At 32.1% G+C, this 21,536-nt stretch overlaps 2 protein-coding genes across 3 annotated transcripts; both read right to left on the bottom strand.

Annotated features, from left to right (window-relative positions):
* Positions 1 to 3,703: 3,703 nt before the first annotated feature.
* LOC124837525 (uncharacterized) lies at positions 3,704 to 10,985 on the bottom strand. Its single transcript, XM_047312953.2, has 8 exons — positions 10,002 to 10,985; positions 8,890 to 8,966; positions 8,588 to 8,756; positions 6,770 to 6,858; positions 6,510 to 6,674; positions 6,321 to 6,398; positions 4,402 to 4,505; positions 3,704 to 4,111 (listed from the first exon to the last, which is right to left on the bottom strand). The coding sequence occupies exons 1-8, from the start codon at positions 10,597 to 10,599 to the stop codon at positions 4,006 to 4,008; spliced, it is 1,386 nt and encodes a 461-aa protein (XP_047168909.2). The 5' UTR covers positions 10,600 to 10,985; the 3' UTR covers positions 3,704 to 4,005.
* A 1,086-nt stretch (positions 10,986 to 12,071) lies between these two features.
* On the bottom strand, positions 12,072 to 18,313 carry LOC124837788 (hydroxyacylglutathione hydrolase cytoplasmic-like). 2 transcript variants are annotated; one of them, XM_088107946.1, is made up of 7 exons: positions 18,145 to 18,313; positions 17,916 to 18,038; positions 17,569 to 17,730; positions 17,238 to 17,316; positions 16,957 to 17,070; positions 12,355 to 12,531; positions 12,072 to 12,281 (listed from the first exon to the last, which is right to left on the bottom strand). In XM_088107946.1, exons 1-7 carry the CDS (start codon positions 18,189 to 18,191, stop codon positions 12,204 to 12,206), a joined length of 780 nt encoding a protein of 259 aa, XP_087964072.1. In that variant the 5' UTR covers positions 18,192 to 18,313; the 3' UTR covers positions 12,072 to 12,203. The 2 variants fall into 2 exon arrangements, with proteins under 2 accessions (XP_087964072.1, XP_087964073.1); XM_088107947.1 differs by lacking the exons at positions 12,072 to 12,281; positions 12,355 to 12,531 and adding an exon at positions 14,730 to 15,687.
* Between the last annotated feature and the right edge of the window lie 3,223 nt (positions 18,314 to 21,536).

Here is a 21,536-nt window from a genome sequence, read left to right as displayed (position 1 = left end):
TATAATGATAATTATAGAGTTGTAATGAAGCGTAAGATAAAGAAGCCTGTCAAGATATAAGGATTCTAGAATAATTTAATAAAACTTATTATGTTTATTTCCAAATGTTAGCTTATTTGACTTTTAAATACTTCTTTGTATCTTTCATGTTCAAACCTTTTATTTTCACTTTTATTTTTCTTCCTTCTAAGCTGTTTATATTTCTTTACTTTGTTTTCTGTTAGTTATTCGTAAATTTATTTACAAATTTTAAATTTTATCTACATTTAAAAATATTAATGTTAGCAATGTTAAAAAGATTTTACTTTTTTATGGCGATTCATTTATAACTAGACATGCATTAACCTGTACACGACCAATTTTATTCCCATTCTTGAAAAAACCACACACACACAAATATTATATTTATATATATATATATATATATATATATATATATATATATATATATATATATATATATATATATATATATATATATATATAGGTTAATAGATTCATTTATTATTATATATTATCATTTACCGTATATCATTGATTTGAGTATCGCAATGTCACTGCAGGCTTCTCGACCAAGAAAGTTTGACACTATATACTAGAAGAAAACACATTGGTCAGAAGAGTAGAAAGAAAAATAAACACGTGTGATCATGAATATCTATCTGTCCACCAAAAACATCAAAATTTATGACATTGTCTTTATTAATAGTCAAATTGCTTTAAGTAAAAAAGTTGAGACAATAATCTTGAAGACAATTTTTTACAATACTTCTTCTTTCTAACATCCATTTCCTCTTTACCATTTATTTTATATTTAGAAAACCTCTAAATTATTAACGATTTTAAATTCAATCATCGTTGTTCACACACACACACACACATATATATATACACACACACACAAACATATATATAACTTCGTTATTTGTAAATTAATAACTTCATTATTTGTTATATTACTTATAATTGTAACTTCATTTTATTTCTAACATTTTTACTTCAATATTTCTCCTTAAGTAAAAGTACTCTTATTTTGAACTTATTTGTTTATACTAATTACGTGTACTTATAAACATTTAACTTTGATAAAGAAGAGAAAATCCATATTTTGAAAAGACAATGTTAATAGGTTGCAAAGGGTTGTGTTCCATATTAGAATGATTGAAGAGATGTCTAAGATTTTACAATGTGCTTCCTTAGCTGGTCACAATATTCTTCCTTACATATGGAGACCACACATCATTCAGCTGTGCTTTTGATAGTCTCATTCCTCATCATCAAGATTTCATAAACTGTCAGAGACCACGACATGCTTGCACCCCATTTTCTAACCAAACTCTAACTTTATATTTTCCATTCCAATCTAATGTTTACGCTCAAAACTCGTTGCACACTTCAACTATGCATTTCTACATTCACCGTTCCACCTCACTGCAGCCTAACTAGCTAACACAAAAAGCCTAACCATAGGGTTTGGCTCAAAAAGTTACGAGTTACTTTTCCAAGAAGAAAAGGATAGAGACCGAAGAACGTGGCAAATGGAGTACTACTGAAGTGTAAGTATGCTCATGCAACTCGTAAACTTAAAGTTCACTGGTTGAACTCATCTAATCTTATTTGTATCAGCATGCTGAATTATGATAACCGAGTACTCCTAATAACTTGCTTGACAGAAAAAACTAAAGAATGGAAGTTAATATTGATTAGGAATATGGGAAAAGCAAAAGTAGAAACAGCGAAGCAGGAAGTGATGGAATAGAATAGGACAAACTAAACTGAGAAAAGAAATGGAGATTTGGGAGAAGAAAAGGAAGGAAAAGAGAGATGAAAAAGGTGATAGGAGTCAAAAGGGTGGAAGAAAGTCATGATGGAAAGGGATGAAGGTTGGAGGGTCAAAAGTTGAAGTGATGAGGTAAGGGAATTGAAAGAAAGTGAATAATAATGTGTTCTCCCACAATACCACGGTGGGGAGCAGCAGCCAGACCATCAATGGACCACAAAAGATATGCCTTCACCATCTTTATATCTCTCCAGATTCTCTTCACATTTATTTCCCATACAATGTTTAACTTTTCCTTAACCATTCTTCCACACTCCTCCCTTTCACCACCTCCACATCTTCTGCTTCCAAATTTAGTTATTAATTTAATGTTCCCACCTACATTCACTTTTCTTTCTTCAGAATGCACCATCACCACATTCTCACTTTTTTTTTTTTTATCTAAGACCACTCAACAAAAACTTCCCCCGCACTTTCATACAACCTCAAATTCACCCTAGCAAAAATAAAATCTGATTTTCTATTTTGGACTTCATTCATCAAGTCCTGCTGCCTCACATTACGCTTCACTCAACCGCTTTCTTTAATCATATGCAAACAAGATACCGAATCTAGGATGTAGAAATAGGATAATTTAAACAAAAACAAAAAAGATTTTATGTGCAAGTATCTCCAGTATATCTAAACCAACTTACAGATATATAAGCAAAAACCTTCTAAGTGTGAATTCTTTTAATTTGAATTACATAACGTGTTACGACAACTTTATCTTGTTAAGGTGGTTGGTAGCCAGCATGGTTGGTGTCTGGATAGATCCTGTTGTTCCTGTTCCTATGATGGACTCTGGTAGATCTTGTGGGCATGATAATGTTTGTATTATACATGGATCTTTAAGAATTTAGATGTTCCAGTAACAGATGGTGTGTCAAAGGAATGACTAATATGTTTTCTTTTAAGAATAACATTGTCATTATTATATATAATTTAAAGGGATTACAGTGTTTAGATTCACATTGTAATTTTTTAACCAATCCTAATAACTTCTAAATGAGTTAATATCTCTGATGAGAAAAAAAAATTAATTCTAAGAAAGATGATAACCCAGTTCAAATTACAAATAAACCTAATTTAGATAACTAAAAAAAGTTAATAATAATTTTTCAGGATTTCTAAACAACACTAATAATTTTAAGAGCTTTTTACAAATTGTATCTCTTAATATGCTGGTAAAATTTATTATTGAGTTCTATCTCTTAACATGCTGATAAAATTTATTATTGAGTTTTAATTTTTTTATCATTGATTTATTTTTTCCATTTATGTAGTTATTTTGTTTTTTTATAATAATATTTTTTTAATTTATTTTTATCGTAAGTTTGACATTATCATCTGTGACTTTTTTTTCTTTTCATTTTTATTTTCTTTAATAAAATCTTCATAACATCTTATTTGGAATTGCACAAGGGGTGAAACTTTACTTGAACTGCAGATTCCTTTCCTCCTAGTTTTTTTTTTACTTGAAAACTACTTAAACTTTTATGCTTCTCGAATGAGAAAAAGAAAAGTAATCAAAAAGCGAATTTACACAAGGGCGCGAAAACAGCTGGAAAAATGATGTTAAGGATGCCTGTCATGACGGACGGTCATGTTCAAAATTTAGGTTGAGTCCAGATATGACCAATCAGTTAAGTGATTTAATATTCTTGCAAACTAATAGTCGATATTTACTTATTCTTTATTCATTTAATACTTCATTTACAAAAACGTTACGCTAAATCGCCAAAAACAAATTTCAATTAAGTTTTGTAAATATAATAATTTTCAATCCACTGGTTATGCTGATAAAATTCAATGGTGATAAACATTTATTTAATAAAATGTCAAAACTTGTTATAAATTTTCCAAGTTATGCCTGGAGAAGACTGAGGGGAAATGGGGAATTAATTTGAAATGTATCATTATAAACAAAATGTTTCCAGCACGTTTGATGTGCGTATAAGGTTAAGAGATCCACGCGGATTTCATATGCCAGCTGTCTATAGCCCTTTGTACATCTGACCTCATTACACTAGAAAAACTTATACCTTAGCCATGTATAGAACTATCTGTTATTCGTTTTTCCAATTTCAATTTCATTAGAAACCATTAATGGAAAATTGTACCAAACATTTCCCAGGAAGATTTTTGGCTTAAAAATATGACCCAACAAGCCGAACAAAGTGAACTTAAAACAGCTGAAAAAAAAGGCTTGTTGATCCATCTCCAAAGGTCCGAAGATCAGCTGGTTTTACCAATGCCCTGCATAATGGGCAAGTCCGTTCTCTCTCAAACCTGAAAAACAAATGTATCTTAGTTGGTTAAAGAGAACTGATGAAAACGATTATGAAACAAATCACTACACAGTCTGAATTATTCTTGTAGAAGCCAAAAAGACAATCATTCAATCGATTTTTTTAATGAAAGCAGTTGGAGAGGGAATTAATGTATGCAGCTTACGGGATGGACTGTCGACAGATAGCTAGCCCACCGTAAATAATTATCTACTATTAAAATCCTTTAGTTCAGTTCTCTTAAATATGCAGTAAGCTTTCAATTTTCCGAACAAGGAATTCAAAACTGACCATTCAGATACACACTCTTCGCAGAACATGTGTTTACAGCTCAACAATATGGGAGCCTGCATCTTCTCCTGGCATATAGCACACATGTCACCAGCGGCACTCACCTGCATTTAGTTAATCAATGTTAGAAAGGATGCCAAAAAAAGATTGTTCGACAAAACCCAATATTGGTATACAAAGTTTATTTCCTTAAATGCAGAAAAGATCAGGTTAAAGAGGAATAAATGAAAAACATAAGGTCAATAACAAACATAATATAGAATAAAAATGTATGAAGTAAACACCAATTATTACATAATATAGATTTTCAACACATGGATCACTCCCCACACTATTATCCAAAAAAGGTAATGTTTTATTTTCTAAGCACTACGTGCAAGCAACCGACTAAATAAAATTTATGAATGACATGAGGTCATATTATTCCAGAATGGAGACAATGCAAGCATATCCACAGGCCATATCTACTCACTATATAATAAGGGGTTCATGAGTGGTCATATAATCATAATAGAAAATAAAAGGGGAAAAAGGTTAAAGAATGAAAAAAATATTTAATATCATTTTACATTTGTTATTTAAATTAAAACATTAAAAGATAGAATGATGTTTTGGTCACAAGGAAGAATTCAGGTCTAGCATGTTTCTTCAATTTAATATCTTTGATGGCCTAGTTTTTAACTATTTCCATTTCATATTTTTTAAAGATTGACAAGCTTTATCTGCAAGAACCCTAAACATCAGTATTGAGCTATGTTCTCAAATTTTAGAACATAGTTTGTAAACATTATCACCATTTTTCACTTTTTGCCAGAGGTTTAGAGTTAGAACACCATGAGGAATGGAACAGAACCAAAAGCAACCAACAGTTTTAAAATGTGAATATTGCACAGATTGCCTCATCTGGCACATCCAACATGATTGCTGTCTGCACCACTGTGAACAATGAGTACCTCCTGTTCATGGGAGAGATGCAGCCTAGTAATGTTTCTCTATCTGGTAATCCTATTGCCTTCTTTTCAGTCTTCCACAGTCTTCACACTTGGCATGAAAACAAAACACCATGGCCATCAAGAACACAAATACCATGGAAGAACCATCGCATGGTGCTGTTGCACCACTGTGTACAATGAGTACCTCTTGTTCATGGGAGAAACACTACCTCTGACAACCAGAAGTTATTTCTAGCAATTACACAACCGTCTTCAGGCAATTCCTATTTCTCATGTAATAAGATTGCCTATCCCTGTTTCTTCCTCGAAAAAATTCTGGATTCCAACTTTCCTCTATATTTTTTAGTTTCTTTCCTCCCCCTTATTCCCTTTTCTGTCCTTTTCTATTTTACATTCTGCAGTTTTTAGGGTGTGTTCCGCTAGACTACAACACCATCCACCATAATAAAATTGCTATTGCCTTGAGAAAAATATTAATCAATCACATTTCACAATCAACATTGTATTCTTAAATAGTAATGTCACCGGTGCCATCATACATTATTGATGTGCAATAATTCACAATAGCAATAGTAATTATATGTTAAGTAATAAGATAGGAAACAGTTGCTTTAACTTGTATTACAATTTATTATATTAACTTAATTTCACATTCATGCAACTTATTATAGAAAAAGAGAATGGTTAACACCATAGAATTATAAAATTAATTTATTTTATTTTACAAATATGGTTCGTACTTTAAAAATGGTCACGATATCAAATTTAACGCAATTAAAAGCCAGAGACAGAAACTGACTTACTCAATTTTAGATATTTTGTGTGTATTTACAAATATAAGGCAACAATTACGAAACCAAAAATGGCATCAATATAAATATATTGCAACAAAGAATTGATTAGTATCACTTGTAATTGCAAGTATTCAGATTCAGAGTTAATCAAAACATTCAAAAGATTATTTACCTGTTCTGTTGTAGCATATACCCCATAATGAACTTCCTTTTTTGATAATGCTTTTAAGGCAGAAACAAAGCATTGGACCTAATAAATACATAGAAGGTTGAATAAAATGGAATGATTTAGGTTCATGCACAAATATTATTGAACATATCACTATAATGTAAATGCCAATTTTAAAGAATGAAAACATACCTTCTCAACAACTGATGTTAGCTTGAAAGTTAAATACAATCCTGTGGTCAGTGAGGAAAACAGGCTTCCATAATCCTTGTTCAAGAAAAATCGGTACCAAACTGGTGTTGGCAACAAGGCACGATACAGAAGAAGAGTGTACTCAATCAGAGTTAACATTTGACCCTAGAAATAAGTTAAATGCATTCAGAAGATTGCAGGAGAAATTTACACTTCAAAAATGCTATAATGCTTGATAAAGAGCAAGGAGCTACTCAAACCTGCCGACGAAAGTTATGGCCTCTTCCATTTTTGTAGTAAATAAGCAATAAACACTTCAAAGCCATTGCTGCTTGCCTCACCAATGTATCTAAAAAGTTAAATGTACATCGTGGCCGTCAATTCCAACCAACCAAGAGACAAGATTTGAGACAAACAGAATTAAAATTATTATATGCCAGGGAAAACATCAATATCAAGGGATAGCTAAGACACCAATAAACAATTAACAAAAACACCCCAAAAATCTTATTGATATATAGCATCAAAAAGATTTGCAAAGATACTAATTATTGGTGTTGTAAAATATTTCGTAATGCAAATTGACAGGTACATTGTTTTTCTCCGTAATAACATCCAATGAAAGAAACCCAGTCAAGTATTATGAAAACAGCAAAATTTGAGAGAGAAAAAAAAAATAATAGGACATAGAAAATACTTCAAATGGAAAAATACTTGAAGACCATGAATCTTGGCTAACGATTAAAAAAATAAGAACATGTTTAATATTGTAAGTAACTCATTTAGGTTGCACCAAGGTCGGCTGCACGGCACACTAATGCAAAAGATATAGCTTAAAACTTCAGAGATATGCATCAAATCCATCTACAATACTGACAGTTACGCATAATGATAGTCTCCACAATTCATGTAACAATATCAATTCAAATGAAAGGAGTGGGGGGAGCAGAGGCTACATGTTTTCATGCTCAGATCAAGCTAGACGCAAAGCTAAAACTTGTTTTAGCTTTTCGAATAAGCCGTTATTGCAAAGTCGTATAAGTGAGAATGTAAGACCCCTTTGTATATAAGCACTTATTTCGACAAGCTCGTCTAAAGGTAAGTTGTCTAAAGTGTTTAGTTAAACATATTCTATCTAACACGAGAGCATATTCACAAACACTAAATTCAATAAGCTTACTTTTATAACTTTCACCAAGAAAGCTCGTTGAAATAAGCCAAGTGGAGCTTATAGAAGGATTTTAAGCAAGTTTTCTAAGATTAATTACTTATATGTGATGAAATAAGCTCAAAGAATCTGAATAGAAGCTCTTCCACAACACCCATTAAAGAGGCCTGAAATGAGTGGGTATAAATATTCGGAGATCAAAATTGTCTTCACTATGGCATATTGGATTAACACTGCCCCCACCCCCTCCTTCCCGAGGAATGTACTGATATGATCAAGCAATGACTGTACATAAGCACAAAAAGGGAGACTTTGTCTCTATGCCAAAGAGGAAAAACCAGAAAAGGACGGTCATCTTTTTTTGTTGATAAAAAAGTTTAGGGTGATGAAGGCTCTCCCCATTCTAAGGCCAAGGGGAAGTCAAGGGACCCTATGATTCAAACTCAATTCATGCGGTTTCCAAGGAAAAAGTTGACCAGGTAGGAAACCCCCATTGGCGGTAAAATTTATCTTGAAACCAGTTTTATTCAATTTTGGCCCAGAGCCAGTGATTAAATGCGAAAAACCCTTTTATTGTACTTCCGTCCTTCCACAATCAAGATATATTTTGAAAAACAAAAACAGTATATTTCAAAATAGAAATGAGTTATGAAGCATAGAAACAAAGAGAAAAGGAAGTTTTCAATTTCATCATTATTAATCAAGTAAATAACCCTGCTGTTGTATTAAAACTTCCAAGTCTCCTACACATTAATCAAAAATCAATAATAAAAAAAAATCTTAGATTTTTACCAAACACGTGCTATTAATATACATTTCATGTCTCTGTCCAATAGAGAAATAAAAATATCTAGCGAAAATAGAACATAAAACAATGTAACAACCACATGTAAATAGAACTAAAACGTACCGTTAACCAAAATGATGAATATTGTATGCCAGAAAGGTGGACTTGTCTTTGGGGGAAGCATGGCCAGTGGGTATAAAAGATCATCATTTCGATACCACCAGTAAATGCATATAACATGCAGCATAAAGGCAAAAGAGATACCAAGAAGAACAGAGACTTTCCGATCTCCCTGCAGAAATGAACATGAATTCAGACTCCTAATTTTATTTTCCTCTTGCAACAAGAGGATGGGATTTTACACGTAAATATTTCATTTGGGAAATGGAAATTTAAAAGAAATTACAAAAATCTGGGTATATCACCTTCAAGGCAGTCTGCTTTTTAACAATTTCATTTGACTTGAACATCACAGCAGATATACAAATTGTGACAAAGAAACCTGCATGTTCCCATAAATGAATATAACATAGTTATGTCAAAAGAGTCAACTCAAAAGTAAAACACCAAAATAAACTGAAACTGTATGTGAGAGGCAGTTTACTGCCACTCAATACAGTAGAACCAATCAACTCAATAAAACAAACCATAATTCTTCTTTCCCTAATTAGAAGAGATAAGAGATTGCAAAGAAGAAGATAAGGATCAATCACGGACTCATGGTCACAGGGAAGATAAAAAAGAAAGCAGCACAGTGTTCTTCAACAATAAAGTTTTGATATAATCAACTAAGAACCATTAAATAAACAAGAGGAATCAACATAATCTTGAATTAACTCTACAAATTCATCTTTACATCTCTAATGACTAGGAAATTCCAATTTCCTTACAAAGGAGGGGCACCTCTGAGTAATATAACAGTAAACGAAAGAAAGGTACAAACACATTCCTACATGATCCTCAGCAATTGTTTCAAGTAACCTTTTATTTCACTCTAACTCTTTCCTAGGCTAGTACACAGTGTGCTGAAAGCCACACAGCAGCCCACGCTTGTTTTATCCTAGTTTGAACTAATAGTAAACATTTATCAAGAAATAAGCACCAAAAATTAATATAAACCAAATACGTAGCACGTATATTAGTTGATACTATTTTCACAGCTTCCGTCCCTCAAAACAGCAAGCAGCATTTCTCTGGCCAACCATTATTCCACCAAGCACATCACGAGAAAACCAAGACAGGCCTTCAAATACAAGGCGCAGAAAAGCCACGATATGTTGAAACACAATTATCAATATCAAGAGAACAATGCAAAAAGAGCATACCCCAAACAAATCATATCATAGTCACGCCAACAAATCAAGCATATACAGTCTCTCTAATATCTGAGCAAGATAACTTGCTTCACCCACATCCTCAAACTCTAGCACATACAACAAATCAGAAATAATATAATCCAATGGCTTGATTACTAGTTGGCATTTAAACAAAAATACCAACTTGAGAGACCAAACCAAACACCAGAAAGAACCAGTACCTTGCAAATGCTGGCGGATGAAAACAATCAACAGCAAGAGGGAGAACGGAAGAATCTGTTCAATCCACTTCGCAACCTGCTGAATATCATACCTCTGGTAGGTAGAGGAAGACGAAGAAGAATCCCTACCGCCACCAATCCCATCATCCAAAGACACCAACGGCACCCTCTCCTCAGCCATTCGCCGGCGAGCCTCCGACGACAGCATCCCGCTCCTCCCAACCACCGCCGCCTCCTCACATCCCGGTTCCCCAGCGCGGCTCCTCGATGACGACGGCGACGAACCGCTCTCTTGCTCGCCGGCCCCAATGATGCGTATCGCCACCTCCTCAGCGGCGCCGCACACATTATCGCCAGAGTCAGAGGCCGAAACAGAAGCAGCAGATTCAGCCGGCGCCTGAAACCGCGGGCGCGTCCGGGGAATGATAATCACGGGCTCCGCGGAATCCTCGCGCGTGCAGTAATCCATCACGAGAGAAAGCGGAGAACGGAACGGAAAACTCATCCCGAACCACGTGAGAGCGCCACCACCGCCGGCATCGCTTCCAGAAGACGACGACAACGAGGAGGAAGACGAAGACGACGGTGACAATTCCATCTGTTGGAAACCCTAACCTGAACTAACTTATATTCCTTTTTCCGTACGGTACTGACCTATAAGAATTCACAACAACATTCGTTTTGCGTAGCAGAGGATGTCTGGATTAGATTATCGGGCGCGAGCGAAGAGATGAAGTTTGATGAAGGAAGAAAATCAAGATACGTAGAAGAAGATTAAAGTGAAGATGAACATGGCCAGAGAGGGTTTAATGCGAACGCGGATCGTGCGATGCGATTCGATGATGATGCATAGCGCAAACAGAAAAGGGAGAGAGGAGAAAAGTCAAGGTCACGAAGCTGAAACCTTCTCTTTCGATTAATTTTGTGTGTGACTGTGTCGGAGCGTGTGTGAGAGGTTGACATCGATGAGCCAATCATGATAAATGAACCAACGCGTTTCATTGGATATTATTATTGTTATACTTTTCTTTCCTTCCACCTTTCCTTCCAACGGATCCCCTCACCTCTTTTTCTTTCTTTTCTTTTTTTCTCTTTTTTTCTCTTTTTATCGTTATTAACTTCTTACTCCGCTAAATTATTGGTAATGATTCCAGTTCCAACAAATTATAGTTTGGTAACAAGTCAAATTCTCTTGGTAATTAAATTTGAACGTTTTTTTAATTCCACCATTTCTTACAAATTATTATGGCTAAATTTTTTACTAGAAGGGTAAAAATCTTATCTGTGTACATGACACTAAAAAATATAAATATACAGGATTAATTGGGAATTTGTTTGTTACTTCCAAAATTTGGAGACATTCCGGTTAAGTTAAAACAATGTTTTTACCTTTTTCATTACTAAAAACAATTAAAATTTACAATTTAAGTGCCAAAAATATTAATTCCAGATCTTCATTTTAAGCGAAGAAAACATTGTCGCTTCTGTCATATTTATTTTTGTTTATTGAGTGTGATGGAGGAAGAATTTGAAACTATTCGACTTTAATCAGACACACACCACGATCCGTACATCCTTAAACATGAAAAACACATATAATTGACTGATCCACCACTGTTTAATGTCAAGTCTAAAAGCATTAACGCTAACTAGAACAATTGAAAATCAATATATTTACAGCTTCAACCACGGTTTCAATGACACTTATCAAATTACCAATCAAGTACTGTTTTTTGTCTGTTAAGTCTTAATTTAATATGATTCTTAAGTGTTCCTTAATGATTTCGAAAAACACGAAGTAACAGCGTGAGAAGTTGCCACAAGTCAGCGCCACGCTTACGCCAAACTTAAGAAAAGCGAGAGCCGCAATCACCGCACGAACCAAAACGAAAAGATTGCAACAAAACACATCGGTAAAAAGCAGGCCATTATTTTCTCTGACACCACAGATAGAAACGAATCTTCCTAGTATTTGTATGCTTATTTTAAATTAAAATTTAGCGGTTGAAAGTTATATGGTGTGAGGGAGAGAGAGAGGAGAAAAGAATAATTTTCTAGTTCACAAGTATATAACATGAATGAAATGGAACATCTTAGCATTAGACTAACCAACGTAACATACATTGTGCAAACACGACAACTATCTCGTATCTCTTTTTCAGTTTTCACCAACACATATTACTATAGACAATAATAACACCACTACCCCATCATCCACTTGTCTTTGAGCTTCCTTAACTCTCTCAAAGCTTCAATTGGAGACTTGCAGCCTACTTTCTCCTGCAAAGATTTTTGCATTATTTGTCATAGTTTGGAACAGAGAAATGAAAATGCATGTAGGGTGGGGATAAACCTGAATCTGAGGTAGGTGAACCCTCATAAATGGGTTGGTTTCCATTTCTTCCTGAATGGTGGAGGGAGTTGTGGGTTGGCCAGCTTGGTTCTGATTCTTAGCCCATGTTAGTTTCTGCTGTATCCTCAAATTATCTGGCTCAATTGTCATAGCAAATTGCAAGTTCTTCACTGCGTACTACAAACAAACACAACCAATTCAAACTCATGTTATGTACTAAACCTAATCAAGAGTTGTTTACAACAATTAATTAATGCACACAACCCACTTCTTCAAGTAATAATAAGGATATTGTATAACTTACATTCAATATCTAAATACTTGTAATTTCGTATCAAAATTTGGTACAAATGATTCTCTGATTTATTGCAAAATTCACCATCATTGTCCACATAATTAATTTGGTAGAAAACAACCACTAATTTTGGTTGATACTTCCATATTTTCGATTCATATTTATATGTTATTATGAAAAATAGGTTGTGGGAATTTATTTCCATCCCTATTTATATGTTATTTTGAAAAATAGGTTGCTTATAAGAATGAGAAATAAACTCATCTATATGGAATATTATCTCAACATATTTTCATTTGACCAAAAAATCCCGCATTATATATGAATATAAGTATGTATATAATTTTTGTTATCGAAAATAGAAATAGAAAAGAAAACTATATATATTTATTGTTTTTAGTTTTTAGTTTCATAATATCTTTTTCAACTATACTTTCTTTTCTAATTATTTGACTCATTACTAAATCAATTCAAATCTTTAATATACATACTTTTTTTATCAAAATTTGCATATAGTTTTAAATTAAATATTTTTTATATTTATATTTGAATATTTCTTTTTTTTCTAATATTTTTATTTATTATTTATTTTTTCATATGAGAATATATAGCTTTCAATTTAAATATTTAACATAAACTCTTTATTTATTATATAATATAAAAAAATTTATCTGTTATTTTTTTACTTTTAATTTTTGTTTTATTTCAAATTTTTTCATTTTTTCATTTTTTCATTTTTCACTGACTATTTTAGTATCGGAAAATTTTATTTTACATATATATATATATATATATATATATATATATAATATATAATATATATATATATATATATAATATATATATATATATATATATATATATATAATATATAATATATATATATATATATATATATGTAAAATATATACATACATATATATATATATATATATATATATATAATATATATATATATATATATAATATATATATATATATACATACATATATATATATATATACATACATATATATATATATATATATATATATATAATATTTTTAATTTTATCACATCCTTAATTATATATTTACTTTTAATTATCTTAAAATAAACATTTGATTACTGTAATTTTTTTAATATTTTTGTTTATCATTTTAAAACATTATTTTAATACTTTTTATATAATAATTATTTTTTAATAAGTATAATTCTATCATTACAACTATATTAAAAAAAATTATTTACTATAATTTTTGTTTTTTATATAATTTCATTTAAATAGTATATTATAATTTTACTAATATATAAATTCATTAAAAATATTTTAATAATTATTTTTTATATAAATTTTAAAATAATTAAGAAATAATATTTTAAATTTTAATAATTATTTTTTATAATATTTAAAAATATTTTTAAAATTATCAACTCTGTTTCAATGTTTCTAACTTTAGTTATTATTTTGGTTTTTATAAAATTTTATATAATACTCTAATTTAAAATATATATATATATATATATATATATATATATAATTATAATTTTTTTAGATATTCTATATTAAATATTTAATGATTTTTTTATAATATTATTGTTATTTTATAAAAATTAGTTGTTTAATATTAAAAAAAAAGATATGGGTATAAGTGTATATCTGTTGATAAAAATAAAATAAGACAGAAATTTCGTTCTTAAAGATAAATCTTTTCTACATGATAATAAAACTTATTCTCATCCTCATCCTTAATTGTGTTGATACTGAAAAACATATTTATTTGTGTTGTGGAAAATAGACTGTGTTGCATATTGAGGTACAAATCACTTGACATTTATTTTTCTATTGTTTATTTATTTAAGGCTTAAATACCTACTTAGTCCCAGTGTTAATAGCTGAATTGTCATTTAATACCCGGTTTTAAAAATGAAGACATTAGGTCCCTATATTTTGAAAAGTGTATGACTTTAGTCCTGTCCGTTAAATTAGTAGTAACGGTGTTAACTCCGCGCTGACGTGGCTACGCTTCTTTTCTCTCTCCTCTGCTCTTCTTGACACCTTTCTGCTTTTTGTATATTAATGATTTTCATGACAGAGGAGGGAGGTTAGCTGGTGCAGGAATTGTGGGGATTCTACAGAAAATGGAAGAGGATGACAGAGGTCTCATATTTGGCAATGGAAACAGAAGTGTTGTTGCCATTGATGGGGGCTTATACGAAAATTATCCTCAATACAGGACTTATTTGCAAGATTCAGTGAAAGAGCTGCTAGGGTCAGAAAAATCAAACAATGTGGTGATAGAACATACAAAAGATGGATCTTCCATAGGAGCTGCTCTGTTGGCTGCTTCAAATTCCATCTACCAACAACACTTATAGTATTCACTCTGACCCATCTACCAACAATACTGGATCTTTCACTCTAAATTTAAATTATAAAAAGGAGATTATATAAAAATGTAAATTATTTGAAGTATTTAGAGTGCATTCATTTGTTTGTGGAAATACTGGATCACTTCTTCTTCCAACTCTTTGCTGCAAGCTTGCTGCACAGTGAGGGCTGCTTCCTACGTGTTGCTGGCAGCGTGTTCATCCTAGCTTCCAGCCATCACCGTGTACCTCCAAGCTGGATGTTGGAGCACCAAGGACGTGAGCTTGCTGGAACGTCCCAAGTGTGGGCTGCTGGACTCTCACGGCCTCCTCCTCTTCTTCTCGGTTGCTGGCTTCTGACTTCTAACTTCCAGCTGCTTGCCAAGACGTTGCGTCTCTCATTCTCCATGCCAGGCCGTGATCTTCACCTTTCCGGTGGTGGCTTCAAGTTGTTATTCTGCAGGCCGAGACGCCACTCAAGATGCTGCCTCCTTTTTTTTCAATTACATTGCAGCTGCTGTTTTCTTTTCCAAAGCCAAGCACACCTCTTTCTTCTTCCAACCGTTGCAGCTGCTTCAAGTTGCTGGATGCATGGAGGTTTACTGGATGCATGGAGGTTTGCTAGATGCATGGAGGACCGAGAGCTCTCCAAGCTTCTGTGCTGAACCGTGAGACTTCCAGGCATCAACTAAATGCCACAAGCGTGGGGTTGTAGAGAAAGGTTTGGTGAGAGAGAAATGATGAAAATCATTAATATATAAAAAGCAGAAGGTGTCAGGAAGAGCAGAGGAGAGAGAAAAGAAGCGTAGCCACGTCAGCGCGGAGTTAACACCGTTACTACCAACTTAACGGAGAGGACTAAAGTCATACACTTTTCAAAATATAGGGACCTAATGTCTTCATTTTTAAAACCGGGTATTAAATGGCAATTCAGCTATTAACACGGGGACTAAGTAGGTATTTAAGCCTTTATTTAATCTAGTTAAAAGGTTAGAATACTTTACAAACACGTGGCCTAAGTTAATTATAATATTATTGAATTCATATCTTTAACACTATATACATTTGATCATAATAATATTAGAAATAGGATATATTATTTATGAAACGTTTATTGATATAGAAATAATATGAATATAAAAATGTTAGGCTTAATTATCTACTTAGTCCCCATGTTAGGACGTAATTTTCTGTTTAGTATCCGGTTTTAAAAATGTAGGCATTTGGTACCTATGTTTTGAAATTTGTATCAATTCAATCCTATCCAGTTAAGGGCGTTATAATTGATGCGAAAAATTAAGGACGTTAATGAAGATGCATTCAAACATTTGATAGCTATTCCACCCAGGCTATCATTAACGTCCTTAATTTCTCGCATCAATTATAACGCCGTTAACTGGATAGGATTGAATTGATATAAATTTCAAAACATAAGTACCAAATGCCTACATTTTTAAAACTGGATACTAAACAGAAAATTACCTCCTAACATGGAGACTAAGTAGGTAATTTTATCATAACAAAACTGAAATAGTATAAAGAAAACCCACTTTTTTTTCCAAAGTTGCAGGCTGGCTATTAATTTGACCTTTAGGATATGGATTGTCATGCCTTAAAAAAGAACAACTAACTCTTAAAGAAATCAAAGTCTTCTGGAAATTACACTTCCTCCTAATTTTGTTCCATCGATCTGGTATCTGGTATAAATTAATTTTAGTTTATATATAGAAAACCTTATTTTACTTTTCTTCTCTATTGCAAATGAATATGGAAAAATGCATCCCAAAGTGGAAATATGAGCCTAAACTTTAAAGAAAGTCCAGAAAAACGGCGTGGGTCCAAAATGATGATGAGAATAATGAGCAGCAATAACTTTTAGAACCAAATATGATGACATGTAAATCATAAAGGAAAAAGCATGCATGATGCTAAGAGAGAGTTGTAGGTACTATGTTACCTCGTGTCCACAGTAAACTCGGGTTTGCTTCGGTAACGAAGCTAATGTTACACAGAGTGACTCATACATATCTTCTGCTGTTCCTTCAAAAAATTTCCCACAACCAGCAATAAACTGCATAAAATAAATCAGGATTTAATTTAAACTACAACTTCTTCATAATTCATTTACATACACACTTGGCATAGCTTTTAGCCAATTTGTTGTATTTTTTTTTCCAATAACTATTATATGTTCCATAAAATGAAAAGGCTATAAAACTGATTAGTGAGTGAGTTTACCAGTGTATCTCCAGTAAAAACAGCCGGTTGCTCCCCCTCTTTGCCGGTGACATAATAGCTTATGTGACCTTTGGTGTGGCTGAGCAGGTCACCAAACGGTTAATGTTAACAACAGAGAGACAAATGTGTCTCAAGAAATTTTGTCTCGACCACATTAACCTTAACCTCAAAGTCTGTAAAATCTTTCTCTCAACTCATTTGTACTCAAAAATTGAATTCGTACAAAATAAACGACAAAATTAGAGTCCTAATATTTTAGAAATGCAGGGTGGTAAGTAAATTCAAAGTTTCCATTTTTTGGTAGGTGAACTGACAAGTATAATGGACCTACCATGGTGTGTGAAGAGACAATATATTAATATCAGCTCCCAGGGATACCCTATCTTCATTTTCAACCTTATCAGTGCAACCCTTGACGTTATCAATCCAACCACCGTAGACTCTAATTCCTGCCACCAATTCCTTTATCTTTTCATTTCCACCAGCATGCTCACTGCCACGATGAAACAAAATCTATAAACAGATCCATGTTCATCTCAAGAGTCAGCATCATAAAAAAGAAAAACTGAAATACAAATGCGAGTACTGACATTTCAAACAATAAATGAATAATTCCACTCTCTCAGAGTTCTAGAATACGAAACAAAACAAACATGGAGAGTAGAAATTAGTTATCACCCATGATGATGCGTGGTGAGAACGAGCTTCAGATTGACCCCATGCGAATTGGCAACTTCTAGAACCTTCTCAGGCTCTATAGGGTCCACCACGGCACCTTCTTTTGTACTCTCGTCAACGATTCTACAGAAGTGCAAAACCAAACAATAATAATAACAAACAGTGAAGCATGAAGAACATGTTAAATCTGTGTAGAATTGCATGCAGGGAACAACATGTATAGACTTACAAGAAGGAATTATTGTCTTGCAGACAAGGAACGTGATAGATTTTCATGGTTGGTTTGTTAATTACAGTGTTCTTGTGTGAAATTACTTCAATTTTAGGAGAAACGACAATCACTATCAAAATTCACTACACAAGCAGAGTGGCTTCTGGTTCTTTTGAGTTAGTTTGAGTTCAATACGAAACTGAGGGTGTGGAAAAACAAGACGCATGGGAACATACTTCGTTGTTACGTTGGTTTGCTCGTAAAGCGCCACGCGTCTCTGACGTGTCAAAACAATAAGCAACGTCAAAGTGGAATTTTTTCACTTCTTGTCTTTTGTTTTAAATTCTTCATCTTAATGCTTAATACTCAGAAAACGAGACGTTCAAATAGATATCGAAACGTAAGTTTAAATTTTTTAACAAACCAAAAATACGTTTTGAGATTTTTTTTTTTATTTTAAGAAATCTACATCATTTTAGAGAAAAATCTTCTTTTATATATGTAATATTTTTCTCCAATTTTACCGGTAAATGTTTTTTTTAAATTAAAAAAATATTTATCATTTTTATCCTTTAAATAATTATGAATTAAATTCAATTAATTTTTTAGTTTTATTTTAAGTAATTTTTTAAAAAATTAAAATAATTAGTTTATCATTTTATTATTTTATATAATTATTTATTTAAATTTAAATGTTTTAAAAACTAAATTAATTATTTATTATAAAAAGATAGTTTTAAAAAATATTTTTTCATATTTTGTTTTCCTTTATATATTTTGCTGAAATTTAATATTTTTAATTAATACAAAAACATACGTTTGACCGTGCCTTGGGCAGCAAGTATGAAATTTTCTAGAGGAAAAGTAGTGACGGGTTCTTTGATATTATGAAATTTATAAGAACGTTCCCCTCAAAGGATATTCTATTATGAATGGACTGGGATCCTTGAAAGGGTGATGAGGAGAAGTATAATAATAATAATAATAATATATATTCCTATAGGTATATATTATATTATATAAAAAAAATTATTTTTTATTTCCATATTTTAATTTCACCTTTTAGTAACTTTTTTTTAATTCAAATAGTTATTTGTAATAAAAAATAATTTTTAATTTATATATTTAATAACTATTTTGTAAATTTAAATAATTATTTATGATAAAAGAAACTATTTATAAAACAAAAGTTTATACAAATTATTTATTTTTATAATTATTTTTAATCAAAATTATTTTATAGTATAATAAATGTTTGTCACAATAAAATAATAGATACACATGCCCATAATGTATGTGTTTTCTCGAGTAGTTATATATAAAAAATTATATATCTATAACTATATATATAATGGGATATCCTCCTTAATATTTACGTTTATTTTGCAACTTTACTATTTAAATAATAATTTTCTAAAATAAAATAATTATGTTATAAGTAATTGTATTTTTAAAATTTAATCATTTTTTAATTTCACTAGAAAAAAAAGAGATATTATACCACGCCTCGGTTTACCAAAAATTGAAGCACAAAATGGCGCGGTGACATTTTTGAAATTTTCTTGATAGTATAGGCCTTGGTTGTTTTCGAACCGATGCCATGGAGGGTATATGGCCTCGGTTGTCTACAAAATTGAGGCCAAAAACCCCTGCAAAGACACTTACAATCCAGTCAGCTGTTAGATGAGAATCCCTATGCAAGGTTTTTGGCCTCGGTTCTACAAACAACCGAGGCCAAAAATTCCTACAAGACACTGACATTTCACATTTGTAGTTTGTTGTCAAAAAGGCAATCGGACGGTTAGGGATTTGGTCTCGATTATCAAGGGAACCGATGCCGTAGACCCTGTGCCAAAATTCTGACTTTCCACGTTTGCATCATACATTAAAGTTGATAGTTAGACTGTCCCGTGCCAAAATTCTGACTTTCCACGTTTGCATCATACACTAAAGTTGACAGTTAGACCGTCAGGGATTTGGCCTCGGCTATTTGGGAAACTGAGGCCATAGACCCTGATCTGAACAAAATTTAAATCTTTAAGTAAAATATTATTTTTAACAAAGGATTTGGCCTCGGTTTGACGGGAAACCGAGGCATAAAAGTTGAAAAGAATTTCAAAATTGTCATTTCAGGTTAATTTTGATTTTTTTTAAAAGAATAGGCCTTGGTTATGTGGGGGAATCGAAGTCGTATCCCCTATATTACCTCGGTTTTATTGAGAACCGATGTAATAATCTTTCGTAGGTTAAAAAAAAAGAAAACAGGAGACGAACAGTGTCGTCTTCCTCGCGAAAAATAGTATCTCTGTGTTCCCTCTCGAGACCATTGTGTTTCGCGCCTTCTTTGCCATTTTCTTACGTTTTTCACCGTTTAATCTTGATTTTGGTTGTTGTCGTGGCCATCGTCAACATTTAGGAAGCTTTTTAACCGATCAAAATAGTTCTAAACGTCGTTTTGATTTGGTTTTTTCGATTCTACCCCTTAGAGGTAAATTTTCAATTTTTTTATTTTTATTTGCGTTTTGATGTTTGATTTTGTTTCTAAAACTAATATTTTTTTATATATTTTTGTATGTTTGAATTTTGCATAGTTGAATTTTCTATAGTTTTTATAGCGGGTTGTCCTTTGTTATTAGCTTTTCACACTATCAGGTTCTTATATTAATGTTTAAAGTTTATTTTTGAATAGGATTATATAATTTTGTATGATTGTGTGATTGAATGTGTTTGGATGATCGTATAATATGTGTATAACTTTGTAGGAATGAAAATTTTTGTATGATTGTATAATTTTGTGTGATGGTATGATTTTAAAGTTTAACTTTTTAATTTTACAATGTTATTTTTAAAAACTTTTATGTTGAATATGTGATTATTTCAATGCTTATTAATTCTATGATTGAATTGAATTAACCTTAATTTTTCGTTAAATGATGAATACAAAATTATTTTTTGTATTGTAATTTTGTAGAATATTTCAGAATATTTACGTATGGATCGAAATTGGATTAATTTACCACGCATTAGTGCTGAGTACGAGAGAGGGGTAGAGAAATTTATACAATTTGCGCAACATAATAAGAGTAGAAGTGATGATGAAGTGAAGTTTAGATGTCCTTGTGTGAACTGTTTGAATGGGAGAAAGTTGAACGCAACCCAAATTGGGGAACATCTTATCTGTGATGGTTTCTTGCGATGTTATACAACACACTAGTGCAGAATTGACCTTTAACGTCACCCAATAGACGTCGGTCCACCAAACAACCAACGTAAATTATTGACCGGTGGTATTTTCGTAAATAAGTGGGCATATAGACGTCAATTAGAAGGGGGTCTGACGTCTATAATATTATAGGCGTCGGAGCCCCTCCTAACGGATGCCTAAATGGCTGACAGGGTAGGTGAGGAGT

Source organism: Vigna umbellata, chromosome 2, assembly GCF_029865625.1.
Source record: "Vigna umbellata cultivar VRB3 chromosome 2, Vumbellata_1.0, whole genome shotgun sequence".
Lineage (NCBI taxonomy): Eukaryota > Viridiplantae > Streptophyta > Magnoliopsida > Fabales > Fabaceae > Vigna > Vigna umbellata.
Note: the sequence above shows the minus strand (reverse complement) of the source record. Positions and strands in the feature narration are given on the sequence as shown.